A 16699-nucleotide genomic window follows, 5' to 3' on the forward strand; every position below is an offset into this window, starting at 1 on the left:
GTCCTTATGCAGAATACATTTGGAGCCAATCGGACGCCTCCATGATGGTACTGCATGATGAATATGTACCTGCCAGAAGGGGATGGTGGGAGATGACGTAAGGCAATAGGCAAAGTAGGTGGTAGGTGTAAAAAGAATAAGTGGATGCCATTGGTGATGGGAGACTGCAGAAGTTATTGTATGATAAACAAACTTTTTTTTAGGACAGTGATTCCCAACCTAGGCACTAGCACTCTCTGGACATTTTAAGGGGGTGGCAGAGGGTGTTGGGTGTTTTCGGTGTATTTTAGCCAAACATTGGTATAAATAATGATGTCGCTGCATGAGGGTGATAAATAGCTTTTTTTCTCGTAAGTTGATCCCTCCTGGCAGGTGCACTTTAAGAGAGGAGGGGGACCTGTTTGCAGTCTCCGGGAGACATCTCTATTGCACAATCACGGAAAAATAGCCACGTGCCCATTTTCTGAGTGATACTTGTCGCTCTGCAGCCAGCGCCGGGCCGAAGGAGAGGGGAGTATAATTAAAATGGTGCAGGATGTGCACTGTGTGGGCCCCCCTGGAGCCAGGAGCCCATGTGCACCTCACGCCTTGCACCCCTTATAGATACGCCAGTGCCTCCTGGAACTGTCTGCCTGCAAATACACCATCCGCTGTCAGTGCATGCACAGTAGCAAGGCAGGGGAGCTGGAGCAGGACGTAAAGTGATCACTTATGCGATCACTTTACTTCTTGCTGATCACCGGGATGGGCTCTTATTGGAGTCCCCTGTCTCAGCAATGGACAGATCATTCTGACACACAAAGATTCCAAATTCCATGATTTGCGGGAATAAGGAATCTTGGTAGTTGTGTACTTTACGGACTCAGGGGTAGATTTATTACCCTGGAGAAGGCATAAGGAAGTGATAAACCAGTGATAAAGCAGTGTTAAGTGCAAGGTGATAATGCACCAGCCAATCAGCTCCTGTTAATTTACATATGGGAGCTGATTGGCTGGTGTGTTTATCACCTTGCACATATCACTGGTTTATCACTTCCTTATGCCTTCTCCAGGTTAATACATCTGCCCCTCATTACCTTATTATATAGAACTTACGGTATCCAAAAACTGGAAATATCGTCTAAAATCACTTCTCAAGGATCACAGTTATTTAGGATAGTCCTCCCCATAATTTTTGTTGTTTTCTTCGTAAAGTGACAGGGAACCCCAATTAGTGCACCGTATCCCCTTGGGCACAGTTACTATTACCAATCGTAGTCCATGTGAATCGTAAAAGTATGAAAACGTTCAAAAAATGAATTAAAAAAATGTGAAAAACTCATGTCTCTGCAATGAGACCGTACATGAGTCTGTAAAGTACACAAGTACCGGAATCAGGGGGACTCTGCCATGAATAATAATAAATGCTCCTAAACTTCAAAACGATTTACATACGTTATGTTAGACTCCTACTTGCCTACCTGACCCTCTCCATGAGGGAGAAAATGCTTGGTTCCTGGACTTTCCTGGTAATGTATGATTGCCATCACCTGTGGCAGGGTTGCCGACTTCTGGGCTGCTCTCTCCGGGAGAGAGCAGCCCGTCGGCTCAGCAGGGAGGGGGGCGGGGCCCGAGGTGACGTGCAGGGGGCGGGCCAGAGGCGTAACGGGGCGTAGCTTCAGGGCAGCGTCATTTAAGCCACGCCCCCCGCTGTGTAATGCCGCGATTACCGGCATTATACAGCAGGGGGCGTGGTTACGATGACGCGATTCAACAATAATCGCGTCATCACCTGCCCGGACCGCCCACTTTACTCGTTAAGTGGGCGGCGGGCAGGGGGTGACCCCCGTAAATCGGGAGACTTGCCTGCTCTTCCGGGGGGCCGGAAGGGTCACCCGTTTTTCGGGAGCCTCCCGGCCATTCCGGGAGGGTAGGCAAGTATGACCTGTGGTGAAACCCCTTTCTTATCAATTACCTAGCTCACCACAGGTGATGGCAATCATACATTACCAGGAAAGTCCAGGAACAGAGCATTTTCTCCCACATGGAGAGGGTCAGGTAGGTAAGTAATAGTATGATGTGGACGGATAAAAAAAACAATCCTCTGATGCATCAGTGTACTGTATGTGGAGAAATAAATTGTGTATGACCCGCTGTCAGCGCCATCCGGACGACACTGTTTAGTCTGCGTCCTACGCCTGGCCTGAGTTGCATGCTTCAGTTATCATCAGGAACAGGCAGCAGTGGCCACTGCCCATACAGGTGTTCGTTCCTTCCGTGCCTTTGCATTGTGATAGACAGCTGTAAACACCAATCAATTTGCAGGTAGTGGCTGAGTGCACCAATAAGCAAGAGACGAACGCTGCTTTGCTTTGGAACGTTATTATACCAGCAGCGGAGCAGTGACAGGCTGTTGCTGCTTACTGTGCGGCCGCTGGACACAGGATCGCCACAGTACTCTGCTCTTCCCTGGCAGTAGCCTACTAGCCAGTCATACATAACCAGATCAGTCAGTGATAAGTCTACTGATTCGTAACGCTAGCGGTCGCTCTCATCTCGCAGTGGCTGGATCTGTATAGAAGTACTGAGGGTCTTCTGCATAACAAGCCCCCCCAAGCGCATCAGCCATCCACTAGCCATGGAACGTCGATCCACAGCCAATACCAGGGGAAAAGATTTCTCCTTCGTTAGTCCTGTGGTGAAATACCTCCTGTTCTTCTTTAATATGCTCTTCTGGGTAAGTTGTGTTGTGATCCTGTGTGTTTTATGCGTGTACATGACTTACTGCCACTGGGGGCACATTCCATGTCCCCTTCCCCACATTCCAATGTGCAGTCTGCTGTAGCTGATGCCTTGTTTCTTCAGTTCTCTGGGTGACATGCAGTAATACTGCTAATAAACAAGGGACACTCAACAACTGATTGGCACTGCTGTGTCACTGCTTTTAGGATGGGTAGAGAGTGGCACCGGTAATGTCCGCAGGCATTCAATTTTGCTAGCCTGGCAATGCAGTGATTTTTATTTTTTCACATTGGCATGCCACTGACCTTTGTATACATTATAATTATTGATACTAGCACTGGCTACTAAGAGGTCAACAGGGGCAGTTAGTATTATTTGTTATATGTTATGCTATTGCTTTTACAAAGTGCAGTTGGCAGACCATTAAAACCTGAGGGCTACTGTGACCTTTTGCTTTAGTAGTGGAGTAACATACTTCACTTGCTCAGAAATACAATATAGACATCACTAAAACTGTGCAGATACTATTCCGCAGGTTCTCAAACTCGGGGGCAGATGTATTAAGCCTGGAGAAGTGATAAAGCAGTTATAAGTGGAAGGTGATAACATATTAGCCAGTCAGCTTCTACCTGTCATTTTTCAAACCTGTAATGACTGGCTGGTGCGTTATCACCTTCCACTTATTACTGCTTTATTACTTCTCCAGGTTAATACATCTGCTCCTCGGTGCTCCCACATAATACACGTGTTCCAGGTCTTCTCACAGAGGGCGGGATGTACCAAGCAATTGCAATACATCCTGCCACTTACCGCATTGATACTAATTGCATATGTACTAACATATGTGATTAGTATCACAAAGGGTAGCTGTCCTTTACAATGGCCGCCAGCCCCTAGACATCCGAGTTTATAAACAAGTAGTCCGTCTGTGCATGCGTAGAAGGACGATGCAGCTGCGGGGGATGATGGTAGTGGATGGTACAGAGGCTCCTGGCGTCTGTAGCTTAGTACATGCGGGAAATTCGGTAAACCTGAAAATTGGGTTTGTGCAGCAGGGTACATTGGTTTCCACAGGGAAACATCAGGGTGTAGAGATGGATCTTGATCCAGGCACCAACAGGCTAAAGCTTTAGACTGTCCCAGAATGCATTGTGGGGCCTCCTCTGTAACCCCACCTCCAGGCACTGTGAGCTCCGTTTCGAGTTGGTGCCTGCAGAAGCAGGTCACTTAACAGGGGTCTGCACTGGGCAGCCCTGAAAAAGCTTTTAGAAGACTTCAAGGGCCTCAGCACTTGCATGTCAGGGCGATATTCTGTGCTGCGGCTCCGTCACCTCCCGACCGGCGTCACATACTCCCGCTGGCTCTGTTCCCGGGTACTTGCGGTGGAGACGCTCCGGCTCTAGGCACGCTGTCGCAAGAACCCTGGTCTTCACCAGGAAGATATTCTCCCTATCTAAAAAGATGGTAGCTCGTTATCATCTCCCTTCTGAGTTGTGTAGCAAATTTTGAAATTCACTGCCGGTGGATTCACATGTCACCCGTCTCGTGGTGTCATCTACCCTACCTGTCACCTCACTGAAGGAACCGACAGATAAGCGTGTAGAGGGTTGCCTGAAGTCTATTTACTCCTTTACAGGTGCTGTACATAGACCCACTATAGCAGCCTCCTGGTCTGCAAAAGGAATTGAAGCATGGGTTCAGGTATTCGAGGAAGAGCTGCCTCAGGATATATCTGACACTGCCAGACAATACCTGTCTCATATTACCACCGCCGCCTATTTCATTCAGGAGGCGTCCTCTGAGGCAGGTGTGTTGGCGGCCAAGCCATCGACCTGGACTCCAAAAAGACCTTGGAGGTACTTCCTTTTAAGGGAGACATCCTATTTGGGGAAGATCTCAATAAGATTGTAACTGACTTAGCGGCTGCTAAGACTGCATTTCTCCCGAATACTAATCCTTCTGCGCAGAAGGCAAAAGGTACCACTTTTCGCTCCTTTCGGCCTCAAGGGAAAGCAAAAGGTCAGGCATACCCGAGACAATCTTGTGCTCCCAAAACCACTAAACCCAAGGCAAAACAATCCTGGGCTGCCCGTCAGCCTGCTTCCAAGCAAGACAAGCCTGCTGCATTAAGGGGAGCGGGGGAACCCAGGGAGGGAGGCAGACTTCTGTGATTCACCCAGGTCTGGTTAAAGACCACTTCAGACACATGGGTGCGAGAAGCTGTCACTCACGGGTACGCAGTCTCTTTCAAGAGACGTCCCCCTCGCCAGTTCTACACAACGGTTATTCCTTCGGATCCGTTGAAGGCGCAAGCTCTACAATTGGTTGTGCGTTCCCTCCTGGATACAGAAGTGATAGTGCCGGTTACTCTGTCCCAGAGAGGCAGAGGATACTACTCGACCCTGTTTTTAGTCCCGAAACCCAGTGGGTCTTTCCAGCCTATACTCAATCTCAAATCACTGAACAAGTTTGTGAGAGTGTCCAAGTTCCGTATGGAAACACTACGCTCAATTGTACTGGCCATGGAACCCAAAGACTATATGGTATACCTGGATATAGAAGATGCTTACCTGCATATACCTATTGCCATGTTGCATCAGCAATATCTGCGGTTTGCTATTGGCAACCTTCACTATCAATTCCAGGCTCTGTCGTTTGGACTGGCCATGGCCCCTCGGATCTTCACCAAGGTTATGGCCGTGATGATGGCTCATCTCCGTCACCATGGAGTCAGGATCCTGGCGTATCTGGACAACTTGCTGATTCTGGCAAACTCCCACGATGTCCTCAGTCATCTACAACTGACGGTAAACTTCCTACAAGCCGACGAGTGGCTCATCAACTGGAAGAAGTCCTTACTGGTCCCTGCTCGGAGCATGGTGCACCTGGGGGCACTGCTGGACACACACAGTCAATGGCAGTTTCTGGCTCCTAAGAAGGTCCTGAAACTTCAGGACAGGATCAGATACTTCCTCTCTCGCCCAAGAGTGTCGATACACTCGGCGATGCAAGTCTTAGGCCTCATGGTGTCAACTTTCGACATGGTAGGGTACGCTCAATTTCATTCCCGCCCGCTGCAGAGGTTAATCCTTTCCAAGTGGGATGGCCTGCCTCATCGGATCAGGTCTCACATGATCTCCTTGACTCCAGAGGTTCATCTGCCGCTGACCTGGTGGCTACAAGACCAGCAGTTGAGCAGGGGCCATCCCTTCTGGATCCCCAACTGGGTCCTACTGACAACGGACACCAGTCTGAGGGGTTGGGGCGCGGTGTTGGAGCAACATTCTTTCCAGGGTCGATGGACCAAGGAGGAATCGCTCCTCCCGATAAACATTCTGGAATTGCGAGCAGTGTTCAATGCTTTGTCTCTCGTCCTGCCTCTGATACGGAACAGGCCTGTTCAAGTACGTTCAGACAACGCCACCACGTTGGCGTACATAAACCATCAAGGCGGCACTCAAAGCCGCATGGCAATGATGTAAGTGTCAAAAATCCTTCATTGGGTGGAACGCCATCTGCCAGCAATATCGGCAGTATTCATTCCGGGAGTCCTCCAACTGGGAAGTGGATTTTCTCAGTCGTTAGGACGTGCACGCCGGAGAGTGGAGTCTTCATCAAGAAGTCTTTCAACTCCTAGTGGACAAGTGGGGTCTACCAGATGTAGACCTGATGGCGTCTCGACACAATCACAAAGTTCCGATCTTCGGATCAAGAACCAGGGATCCTCAAGCAGCATTCGTGGACACACTGGTAATTCCATGGAACTTTCGGCTGCCCTACGTGTTCCTTCCAGTGTCACTCCTGCCCAGGGTACTGTGGAAGTTCAAACAAGAAGGAGAAAAACTACTTCTAGTCGTTTCAGTGTGGCCCAGACAGCATTGGTTCTCAGACCTGCAGGGTCTATCGATAGAGCATCTTCTTCTACTACCTCAATGCCCAGACCTCCTCATTCAGGGCCCTTGTGTCTACCCGGACCTGGCCAGGCTGGCTTTGACGGCGTGTCTCTTGAAGCTTCACTCCTGAGGGCCAAAGGATTCTCTGAGGCGGTTATCCAAACTATGCTGAAGGCTCGCAAACCGGCTTCTGTGCGGATTTATTATAGGGTCTGGAATTCTTACTTCACCTGGTGTGCTGCTAAGAATTACGATGTTTACAAATTCAGTACTTCCAGACATCTGGCTTTTTGCAACAAGGCCTCGACTTAGGCCTTCGTCTGGCCTCCTTCATGGTTCATATCTCTGTTTTGTCGGTTTGGTTGCAGAAAAAAGTGCATCTATTCCTGACATTCATACTTTCACTTTTTATGGATTCAGCCTCCCTATTTCCATCCTGTGGCTCCATGGGATCTGTCTGTTGTTCTGAATACCCTGCAAGAGTCTCCATTTGAACCTCTTGAGTCAGTGGACCTTAGATGGCTCACGGTCAAGGTCCTCTTCCTACTGGCTATTGCCTCTGCTAGAAGGGTGTTGGACCTAGGCGCTGTGTCCTGTCATCCACCCTTTCTGATATTTCACCGTGACCGGGCAGTTCTTAGAACTCGCCCTGGTTATTTGCCCAAGGTGGTGTCGTCTTATCATCTTAACCAAGAGATTGTGGTTCCGGCTCTTATCTCTTCTGGTTTGTCATCTAAATAGCGGTCTTTGGATGTGGTACGGGCTCTCTGTGTTTACGTAGAAAGGACTGCCTCTATTAGCAGGTCAGATACCCTTTTTGTACTTTTTGGTTTTCACAAATGTGGCTGTCCTGCGAACAAGCAAATATTGGCCAGATGGATTAGAATGGTGATCGCACAAGCATATGCACAGGCTGGTCTTCCAGCTCCTGCTGCTATTAAAGCCCTTTCTACTCGGTCTGTTGGACCTTCTTGGGCGGCCCGCCGAGGCGCGGCCGCTGAACAATTGTGCAAGGCGGCTATGTGGTTTTCAGTGAAAATGTTCATTAGGTTCTATGCCTTTGATACTTCCGCCTCCCAGGGTGCTTTCTTTGGACGTTGGGTTCTCATACCCGCTACGGCGCGTCCCCTCCCATGAGGAACTGCTTTAGGACATCCCTGATGTTTCCCTGTTGAAACCAATGTACCCAGCTGCAGAAAAGGAGATTTATGCTAGACTTACCATTGTTAAATCTCTTTCTGCGAGGTACATTGATTCCACAGGGCGCCCGCCCTGACTCACCTAGTTTCTATGGGTTTGTATGGCATTAGCCGCTGGTCCCTTCTCCTGTCGTGAGAACGTGGTTCCATGTGACTAACATCTACCTTCTCTTTTATCTGCTCCTCCATTGGACTGGTGAATGAAACTGAGCTCACAGTGCCTGGAGGTGGGGTTATAGAGGATGCCCCACAATGCATTCTGGGACAGTCTAAAGCTTTAGCCTGTTGGTGCCTGGATCAAGATCCATCTCTACACCCCGATGTTTCCCTGTGGAACCAATGTACCTCGCAGAAAGATATTTAACAATGGTAAGTCTACCATAAATCTCCTTTTTTACTGCATTTTCCCGTTAGTACATCCCGCTCAGAATCACAAGTGAAATAATTAGCTGCACCTGTGTATCTTTTGAAAGGGGTAAGTGAGTAATGACTACACCTATGCACCTGCTAGGTGACCTGGAAAATGTGACCTGTTTGGGGTCCTGAGGACCTAGTTTGAGAACCACTGCACTATTCAATTATCGGGGCGATCTGCCTAATATCTGCGGATTGCCCAAATAATTGTAATGTGCATATGTGCAACCGATCTGAAAATAACAATCGGTCAGGCATGCCGAATCATTCAGCAGGGCTAGACTGCCCATCTGGCACTTCTGGCATATGTGCGCTGTGTCTGTGTGCCCCCCTAAAGTCTGTGTTTCATTGAAAATGGCAGTGTTACGCAAGTCTACGCCTCTGTGTGCTATGTCCGTGCGCCCCCTGTGACACACGTGTGGCCCCCCGTAACGTCCATACGCGCCTTCACGAATGCCAGGGCTAATTAGTAGCACCAGTCCGTCCCTGGTCTGATGCAATATTTTTGAAGTTGCAAGTCGCCCTCATTGGGCAGTGTATTCACTACACTGACCGGCTGACATTTCCCCGCTTCCCTCACAACGGAGGAACGGGGATATGTCTCCTCCCCAGGGGAGGAACACAGATATCCTATGGCTATACACTGTGAGATATCTCACAGTATCATAATATAATATCTGATGGGTGTGAGGCTGTCAGATAGAATGTCTGTTGGTCTAACAGGTATTTATCTGGTTGTGTATGCCCAGCATAAGGGCTCTTTGTATTATTAAACATCTTTGCAGTCACTGTATATAGTTTAGTCTCACTGTATCTCGCAGTGATACTATTATACCGCAATTATTTACCATTACTTACCTATCCAATGGTGGCTCCCTCCATGGAAGTGTCTTCTCCTGTGCTGTTGGCAGTCTAATACACCTTTTCCACTGCTGCAATAACCCGGTATTGCTGGGTTAACCCAGGTCGTGGCTCCGTGTAAAAGGGTCTCAAAAATAACCCAGGTCCAGTGACCCAGGAATCCAACCTTGGTAGCGAGCAGGGTTGGACCTATGAAGGACCCCGGTAACTGGGCAGTGTAAACGGGTGGCCTGGCTTATGCGACCCAGGTCCCATTAAAAGCATAGAGAGACCTGACTCGCCAGCGCTAAGAGATGATGTCATCTCCAGGCTCCAGCAGAAAAGAAAGACACTGCACACGGGTGCAATGTGAAAGGAGCCAACCTGGTAATAACGTGAGTCGAGGCAGGGGGTTTAAATGGGGTCTGACCCAGGTTGGAACCATGTTCAAGAATTTTGGTAAGACCCAGGATTTAGGTGTAAAAGGGGTATAATATTGCCAGTGACAGATTACTGTCAGAAGTGTATGTACAGTAGCCATCTATGCACGTAGCTCTTCAACTTGGCAGAGACCGGAAAGACTTCGCTTTGTGAACTTTATCGCCAACACCACTTACAGGTGACATTATGATTTGATCCAAAACAGTGGTAAGATCTTAATGCTGTTTGTTAAATAGCAACTAGATATTATTGAGCATTGCTAACTATGGGGTTGTAGAAAGCAGCAGTATCTCAGGGATAGCACAAGAAATTACTGATTTGATTCAGTGAGGCCGTTTCATTTGTTTATTTGGCACCCTAACGTATTTGGTACCCACTGGGGATATTCAGTTGTTGCCCCCGTTGGGCACACATGCCCCATATGTGCGCCCAATAGTAACTGGTTTAGCCATACAAAGCTGCTAAACCCATCAAAAGTACAGGTTAGGGCGCTCAAACGGCTTTCGGGCGGCTTGTTCCTGCTTCGCCTCGGTAAAGAGGTGAAGCAGGAAGCGTTATATCTGCACCATAAGTGCAGGTATAATACATTGCCCCCAATATTTCATAACTTACCAAGTGTATTCAGTAAAAGGACCATTCCACAATCACATATATGACAAACACACATGTATTATTTAGGTAATGTAGGTCATCCAAACTGTACTTTCTAAAGTACAATAGAAGGTTACTACAATGAATATGAGCAGAAAATATATGATACGTTTGTAGCATCTGATCATGTACCATTCGTTTGCATGATCATGCATGTGACAAAACAATAGACGTCACATCAGACATGCGTTATTTCATCTTTCAAATTCTGTGACATTCTTTCAAATTTGTTGCAAATTTATTTACAGATTGGCATAGGTCTAACAAACAAATATCACTAAACATAATTTGCTAATACTTTGTCACAATATTTTAATGTGATAAAATTATGCTAGCCATGTTTGTGATAGGTATGTGACATTGTATGAAAACCCATAGGTACTTGACCAGAAGATATGATTGGTGTCCATTATCCAGTCTGATTTTAAGTCAGAACTACTGTGCATACCTTTTTCCAAAGAGCATTGGGGCAGATGTATTAACCTGGAGAAGGCATAAGGAAGTGATAAACCAGTGATATGTGCAAGGTAATAAAGGCACCAGCCAATCAGATCCTAACTGGTAATTTACATATTGGATCTGATTGGCTGGTGCCTTTATCACCTTGCACATATCACTGGTTTATCACTTCCTTATGCCTTCTCCAGGTTAATACATATGCCCCTCTGTTATTTGCAATTCCTAGCCCCTATAACAACAGTATAATGTTTTCATACGTTTTGTATTTCCATTGATTACTAAAGCGACTCTGATGATTTTGTGATCTAAGACTGCAACACTCTGAATATCCAATTATCTGATGTTTATGTTTGGGTTCTCTGCTGTAAGTAAAGATTGCGCCTATTTCATGTGCGTTGTAAGATAGTATTTGTGAACACGCTTTCTATATTACCATTACCCCACATAGTCATTTCATCATGCCTACCTGGAGTCCTATATACAGGGCATGATTCTGAGTTGCACGTTGACCAATGTTTGAAGTAGTGTGCATTTTTCCAGATTGTTACTGCATGGAAACACAGAATGATTTTGGATGCACGGTGTGCAGATTTTAGTGGGTATACCTGGGAGGCAACAGGGAGGTGGTTATGCAGTCGTGGGTGTGTTGCGGACAGCGGCTGTGTCTAAAGACGCACAACTGTTCCCACAGTGCGCAATACTCAGATGGAATATCTGCACCTGCGTTAGGGCTGGTGCAGGTCTTGATGGTGCGTCTAAAGACGCACTGAGATGGATTTCCAAAGGTATTAGGCGCTGCTAGGAGGCATCTCAGTTTTAAAGATGTTGCCCATGGCACTAGCATAAAGTCGCATCTGTGGCAAAAGACGCAGCCACGTCTGATTGCATCTTAGAATAAAACCCACAATGTCTGATCGACATAAGAATGTTACCAACATTTCTACAACTTCAGTAGGCCTATTGTTTGTGCCACTGAGTTCATTTTCCTTGGCTTTATGAAGTTTTAAACCCACCTTATCCACCAAATTGCAGCTGCTGATCAATTATTTGGTGATATTGGCAAGACTTTTAGTTTTCCTTACTGCCTCACACAGAGTCTGTGGAATTGTCTAAGGTGAAGTCAGGGCAGTAGAAGCAGCGGAGAAGACACACCTGATAACTTATTATCCTTAAGTAAATGCAGAGCTGCCAAAAATGTTTTTTTTTTTTTTTTTTTTTTAGCTGCCTCAGTTGTTTCTTTCTCTCTTTATTTGTCTTAATTATGACCTTTGTCTGCCTTAAACTTTTCAGTCACTTTCTTTCTTCCTGGCATCTATACTTTTTTTTCTTTCTGGTAATCTCTTCTGATTTTCAGCCTACTTTTCTTTCTGCTCAGTGCCCATCTTTTATAATGTTTTATTGCAGAATAAACATGGATGTTATATTTTAAAATCAACTACATTCCTTTAAACACCATGGTGACTATGTACTTTCATAGGGTATGGGTCATAGGGTCAACATGCATTAGGTCGACCACTATTGGTCGATAGTGACTAGGTCGACACCTGAAATAGGTCGACATGAGTTTTTTTTTTTTTTTTAGTTTTTTTTGGTGTCTTTTCATTGTAAAGTGAAGGGGAACCCCAATTAGTGCACCGTGTCCCCTCGCATGGCTCGCTTCGTTCGCCATGCTTCGGGCAAGGTGCCTCACTGCAGTCTGCACAGGTTACTGTTCCTAATTGTAGTCCACGTGGATCGTAAAGTATGAAAAAGTTTAAAAAATATAAAAAAATTAGAAAAATGCATGTTGACCTTTTCCCATGTCGACCTAATGCATGTCGACCTAATGACCGTATCCCCTTTCATAGCCTGTGAGATGCAGTCATCAATGTGAATCCATCGACTGAGCCTGATGTTTTAAAGTTGCAATAATTTGAAAGATAAAACTGTGTTGGTTTTGTTTTTTAAATTATTGCTGCTTGAAAACATTGCGTAGACTCGCAGGAAACCCGACGATGCCTGCTGCACCTCACAGGTTTTTATATCCCTCTCCCATGTGATCTAAACATGGAGTTGGTAGGGGAAGCAGTTAGCTTCCCAGCGGACGCGATCCCGCGGATGATATACTGACGCCGGGATCCCGAAGGACGCCACCACAATCTACCAACGTAGGGGGGTAGGTTTAGGCAGGAGAAGGGGGTTAGGGTGCAGGGCCGGGAAGGTTAGGGTTAGGGACCAGGAAGGGAGGGTTTGGGTTAGGCACCAAGCGGGGTGTGTTAGGTTTAGGCAGCAGGGAAGGGAGGGTCACGGTTAAGCACCACCCGGGAGGGTTAGGCTTAGGCAGCCACAACAGAGGGCTAGAGTAGGGGGCAGAAGAGGATTCGGGTAGCTTACAGGGGGCTCTCGGGATTCTGATGGTCGGGATGCTGCTGTCGGTATACTGACCACCGGCATCCCGTCCATCGGGAAATCATACTGAACCTGTTGATAGTAATGACCCCTCATTTTTTGCACATTGGTTTCAAATTTGGTGGAATGGCCTAATATCCCTAAATACATATAGAGACCCCCCTGTACTTTAGAGAACAATAAATCACAAAACATCTAAGCTTATTGATGTTGGGAATTGAATTTTCCATCTGTGTTTTCTGGTTTACCCCAAATGTTGACTTAAGTTACACCTGGCTTTTATGCTATGCCATGCTTAAGCATAGGTGGTTTTGTATTCTTTTGGTTTTGTATTTTTAATTATTTTAATAATGGTGATATTTGCTCACAGGTAGTACATGTCTAGATATCCTGTACCTGTATTTTTAAACATTTAAATAAGATATGTTCGTTTAGAACAAAGACATATGTACAGAGGTAAAGGTGGGGAAATATGACATCACAGAATAAATATATAATATATGTATGTGCTCTCTGGTAATTCAAATGGCCAGGTCCCCAAAGTGCTTAAAACTCTTCCCGTACATGTTCATAAATCAGATGATTAAAAAAAAAACAACAGAAGAAAATAATCATATATAAATGTAGCTAAAATTCTGAGCAGTTACATTATACAATGATAATGGTAGAAATATATTACAAGAAATGTGTGGTCACATAACTCGCATACAGTCTAATCTGTTCATTAAGCCAGTGAAGATGGCAATAAAGGGAGCAGATAGTTATTTGTCAGATTAAATTGGCCATACTTATAGCTTATATTTCACAGAAATACAGATCTGTCCAACTTGGGTCTGAATACGAATAGGATGGACATATGCAAAAATGCATAAAGTCATTTATGATAAAATACGCGGTTTGTGTCTTTGAAGAGAGATCCGTGCCACTCAGTATCAGTACCACCAATATGTTTTGTTATTAAGGAGCAAATAATAATGAGTATCTTTGCGACGTTAATGTAGATTTATGAAATTAATAGCACCTAATCATACTATAGCTATAATTTTATAGACTGTACTTGATAAATGATAAGTAAAATCTGATTGGTTGCTATGGGCGACATCTCCACTTGTCTTCTGTAGAAGGTTTCTTGTCTGTATGTTATTAAAGTTTCTTACCTTGTAATCTTTAGCAGCAGTTCATGGTTTTATTATTGATAGAACCTACCTACAATCACAAGTGCAACTTTGCAGAATGCAGAGGACTTAGGCCGACATTTACTAAGCAGTGATAAGAGCGGTGAGCCACTGGCGAAGTTACCCATGGCAACCAATGAGCACTGAAGTAACATCTATAATTTGCATACTATACAATTATACAGAGCTGCTGCTTGGTTTATGGGGCAACTTCTCCATTGGCTCACTTCTCCACTCTTATCACTGCTTAGTAAATGTCCCCCTTAGGGCCTAATTCAGTAATGCAATCCTTTGCACTGCAAATGCAGGAGGAGGTGCATACTACCTCATTCCTGCATTTGCAATGGGGTCGCATCTGTTCTGAACATTGCATTCATCGGTTGCAATGTTCATCTCCGACGGCAGGCTATGTAAGCCTAAGTTTATGCAGGTTTGCCGTTGCAGTGCGCCTTCTGGGTTGTCAAAGAAACTGTGTAGACGACGCTGTCCTTGGCCTCACCACTGTTGGAAAACGGGGCTACAAGTTTTTCTCAATGCCCCCCATCCCTCCCCGCGAAAGCCTCTGCCTGTCAATCAGGCAGAGGCGTTCGCATAGCTGTGTTGTGATTGCAGGACCCATTCTGCACATGCGCACAGTTTCTTAAACAGTGCAGTAAGGATCGCTTATGCGATCCCTACTGAATTAGGCCCTTAGTCAGTGATGAATCTGCTTGTACTCTGTTAAAGAATCTCATTGCACCTTTTTATTATTGTTATTATTATCCTACCCACAAGGGTTCCGCATCGTCCAATTACAGAATACATAAACAAATAATCAAATAAGGAAAACAGCAACTTACAGTTTAAGACATTATAGGACAAGTACAGGGTAAATAAACATAGGGGGTGATTCAGATCTGATCGCTGGGCTGCTAACTTTGCTGTCCTGCGTTCAGATAGTCGCTGCCCAAAGGGGGAGTGTAAATTTGTCGTGTAAGTGTGCGATCACATGTGTACACCGAGCTGCAAAAATCCAGTGTGTGCAGTACAGGACTTACTCCTACAGTGCGATCACAGGCTGATCAGGTCGGAACTGACGTCAGACACCCTCCCTGAAAACGCTTGGGAACACCTGCGTTTTTCCGGACACTCTCAATAAACTGTCAGTGTCCACCAACAAATGTCCTCTTCCTGTCAATCACCTTGCGAACGCCCGTGCAAATGAATATTTCGCACCATCCTGTTTCTGACCGGCAAATCAGGTTGTTGTTGGCCAACAACATGCACATCGCGGTGCATACGCAGTCTATTGCTGATCGCCCGCTGTGTGAAAACGCACAGCAGCTATCAGGTCTGAATCACCCTCATGGCTACACCTGCAGATGACACTGATATAAGTATTGGATAGGATTTGGTGCAGTTGAAGATTATTAAAGTAAAAAAAGGATAAGCACGTGAGGGAAGTATGAGACCCCAAGATGCATTTGATTACTTGTCATTAAGCACCCTGCCTTTTCATAGTCTACATTTAACACCATTATACCAGGTAATGCCCTTGAAAGAAGTGTTTGTTTGTATGAACAGTACATTGAGGATTTGCGTTTAAAGTTGGGAAATATAACTCCAAGGTGGAGTCCTCCTATAAAGCACCTAAGGAACGCTTTCAGCATTTATTGTAAACACTCCTGTGAGATCAGAATGTGATCAAATGGCAGTGTAAGTGAAACCTGTGTCATCCTTTACATTTCACCTATTTGTTTCCTTTATTATTACCTCACTCCCCAATACGTGTTTCCTCTCCTGGAAATGTATGAAGTGTATAAAGTGTTTTTATAAATGAATATTTAGAAAATGCACTGATATGTTATATGTGAAATTGATCTTGTGTGTATTTTCTATACTGTTCCAGTGTTAGACCTCTGACTAAAATACATAAGGTACATGTTAGCTGTAGATAATTCCAACATTTTAACTTTAAGACCTGCAGTAGTACACATGGGTATAAAAATCAACATTCAACGCAAGTCAGCGAAGCCTTGTAAACCCTTTTAACCAGAGCTCCAAAAACGAATGTAAGCAAAATGCACCTTTTACACACTGTCTGCATTTGATTCACATCACATACCTATCATCAATGCCTGCAGCATTCATAATCATTTACACTTGGTAAATTATAATGCAGTTCAATGGTAATGCCTTCAAAGCACTAATTAAAGTAACAAAATAACTGCACAGTGGGGGGGGGCCGTATGGGGGGCATGGAGGGGGAAACATGATTCAGTATTGGGGGTGGAGCAGAGGTTGCGACTGTGTGACCACATCATCGTAGCCCCACCTTGCTAGACAGTGCAGAGATAACGGATATGGGGCTTGGCCACAATGGCACGATTCAGCGCAAATCACATAATTGGACCCCCTTGGCCGCCCACTTTGGACAGTTGCGTGGGGAGTGGTTTTTGGGCAGATGTGTGGGGGGTGTAGGCGGGTGGTGTCCGACTGGGAGACTTGCCTACTCCTCCGGTAGGCCACCTGATTTTCG

At 45.7% G+C, this 16699-nt stretch overlaps 1 protein-coding gene across 1 annotated transcript in view; it reads left to right on the plus strand.

Annotated features, from left to right (window-relative positions):
- The first annotated feature begins 2363 nt into the window (after window positions 1-2363).
- Window positions 2364-16699, plus strand: part of TSPAN33 (tetraspanin 33) — a 99843-nt gene continuing 85507 nt past the window's right edge. The window contains exon 1 of the mRNA XM_063930452.1: window positions 2364-2716. Within this exon, the coding sequence (XP_063786522.1) occupies window positions 2618-2716 (99 nt within the window). The 5' untranslated portion in view covers window positions 2364-2617. The remainder of the gene's footprint in view (window positions 2717-16699) is intronic.

This window comes from Pseudophryne corroboree, chromosome 6 (genome assembly GCF_028390025.1).
Source record: "Pseudophryne corroboree isolate aPseCor3 chromosome 6, aPseCor3.hap2, whole genome shotgun sequence".
Classification (NCBI taxonomy): domain Eukaryota; kingdom Metazoa; phylum Chordata; class Amphibia; order Anura; family Myobatrachidae; genus Pseudophryne; species Pseudophryne corroboree.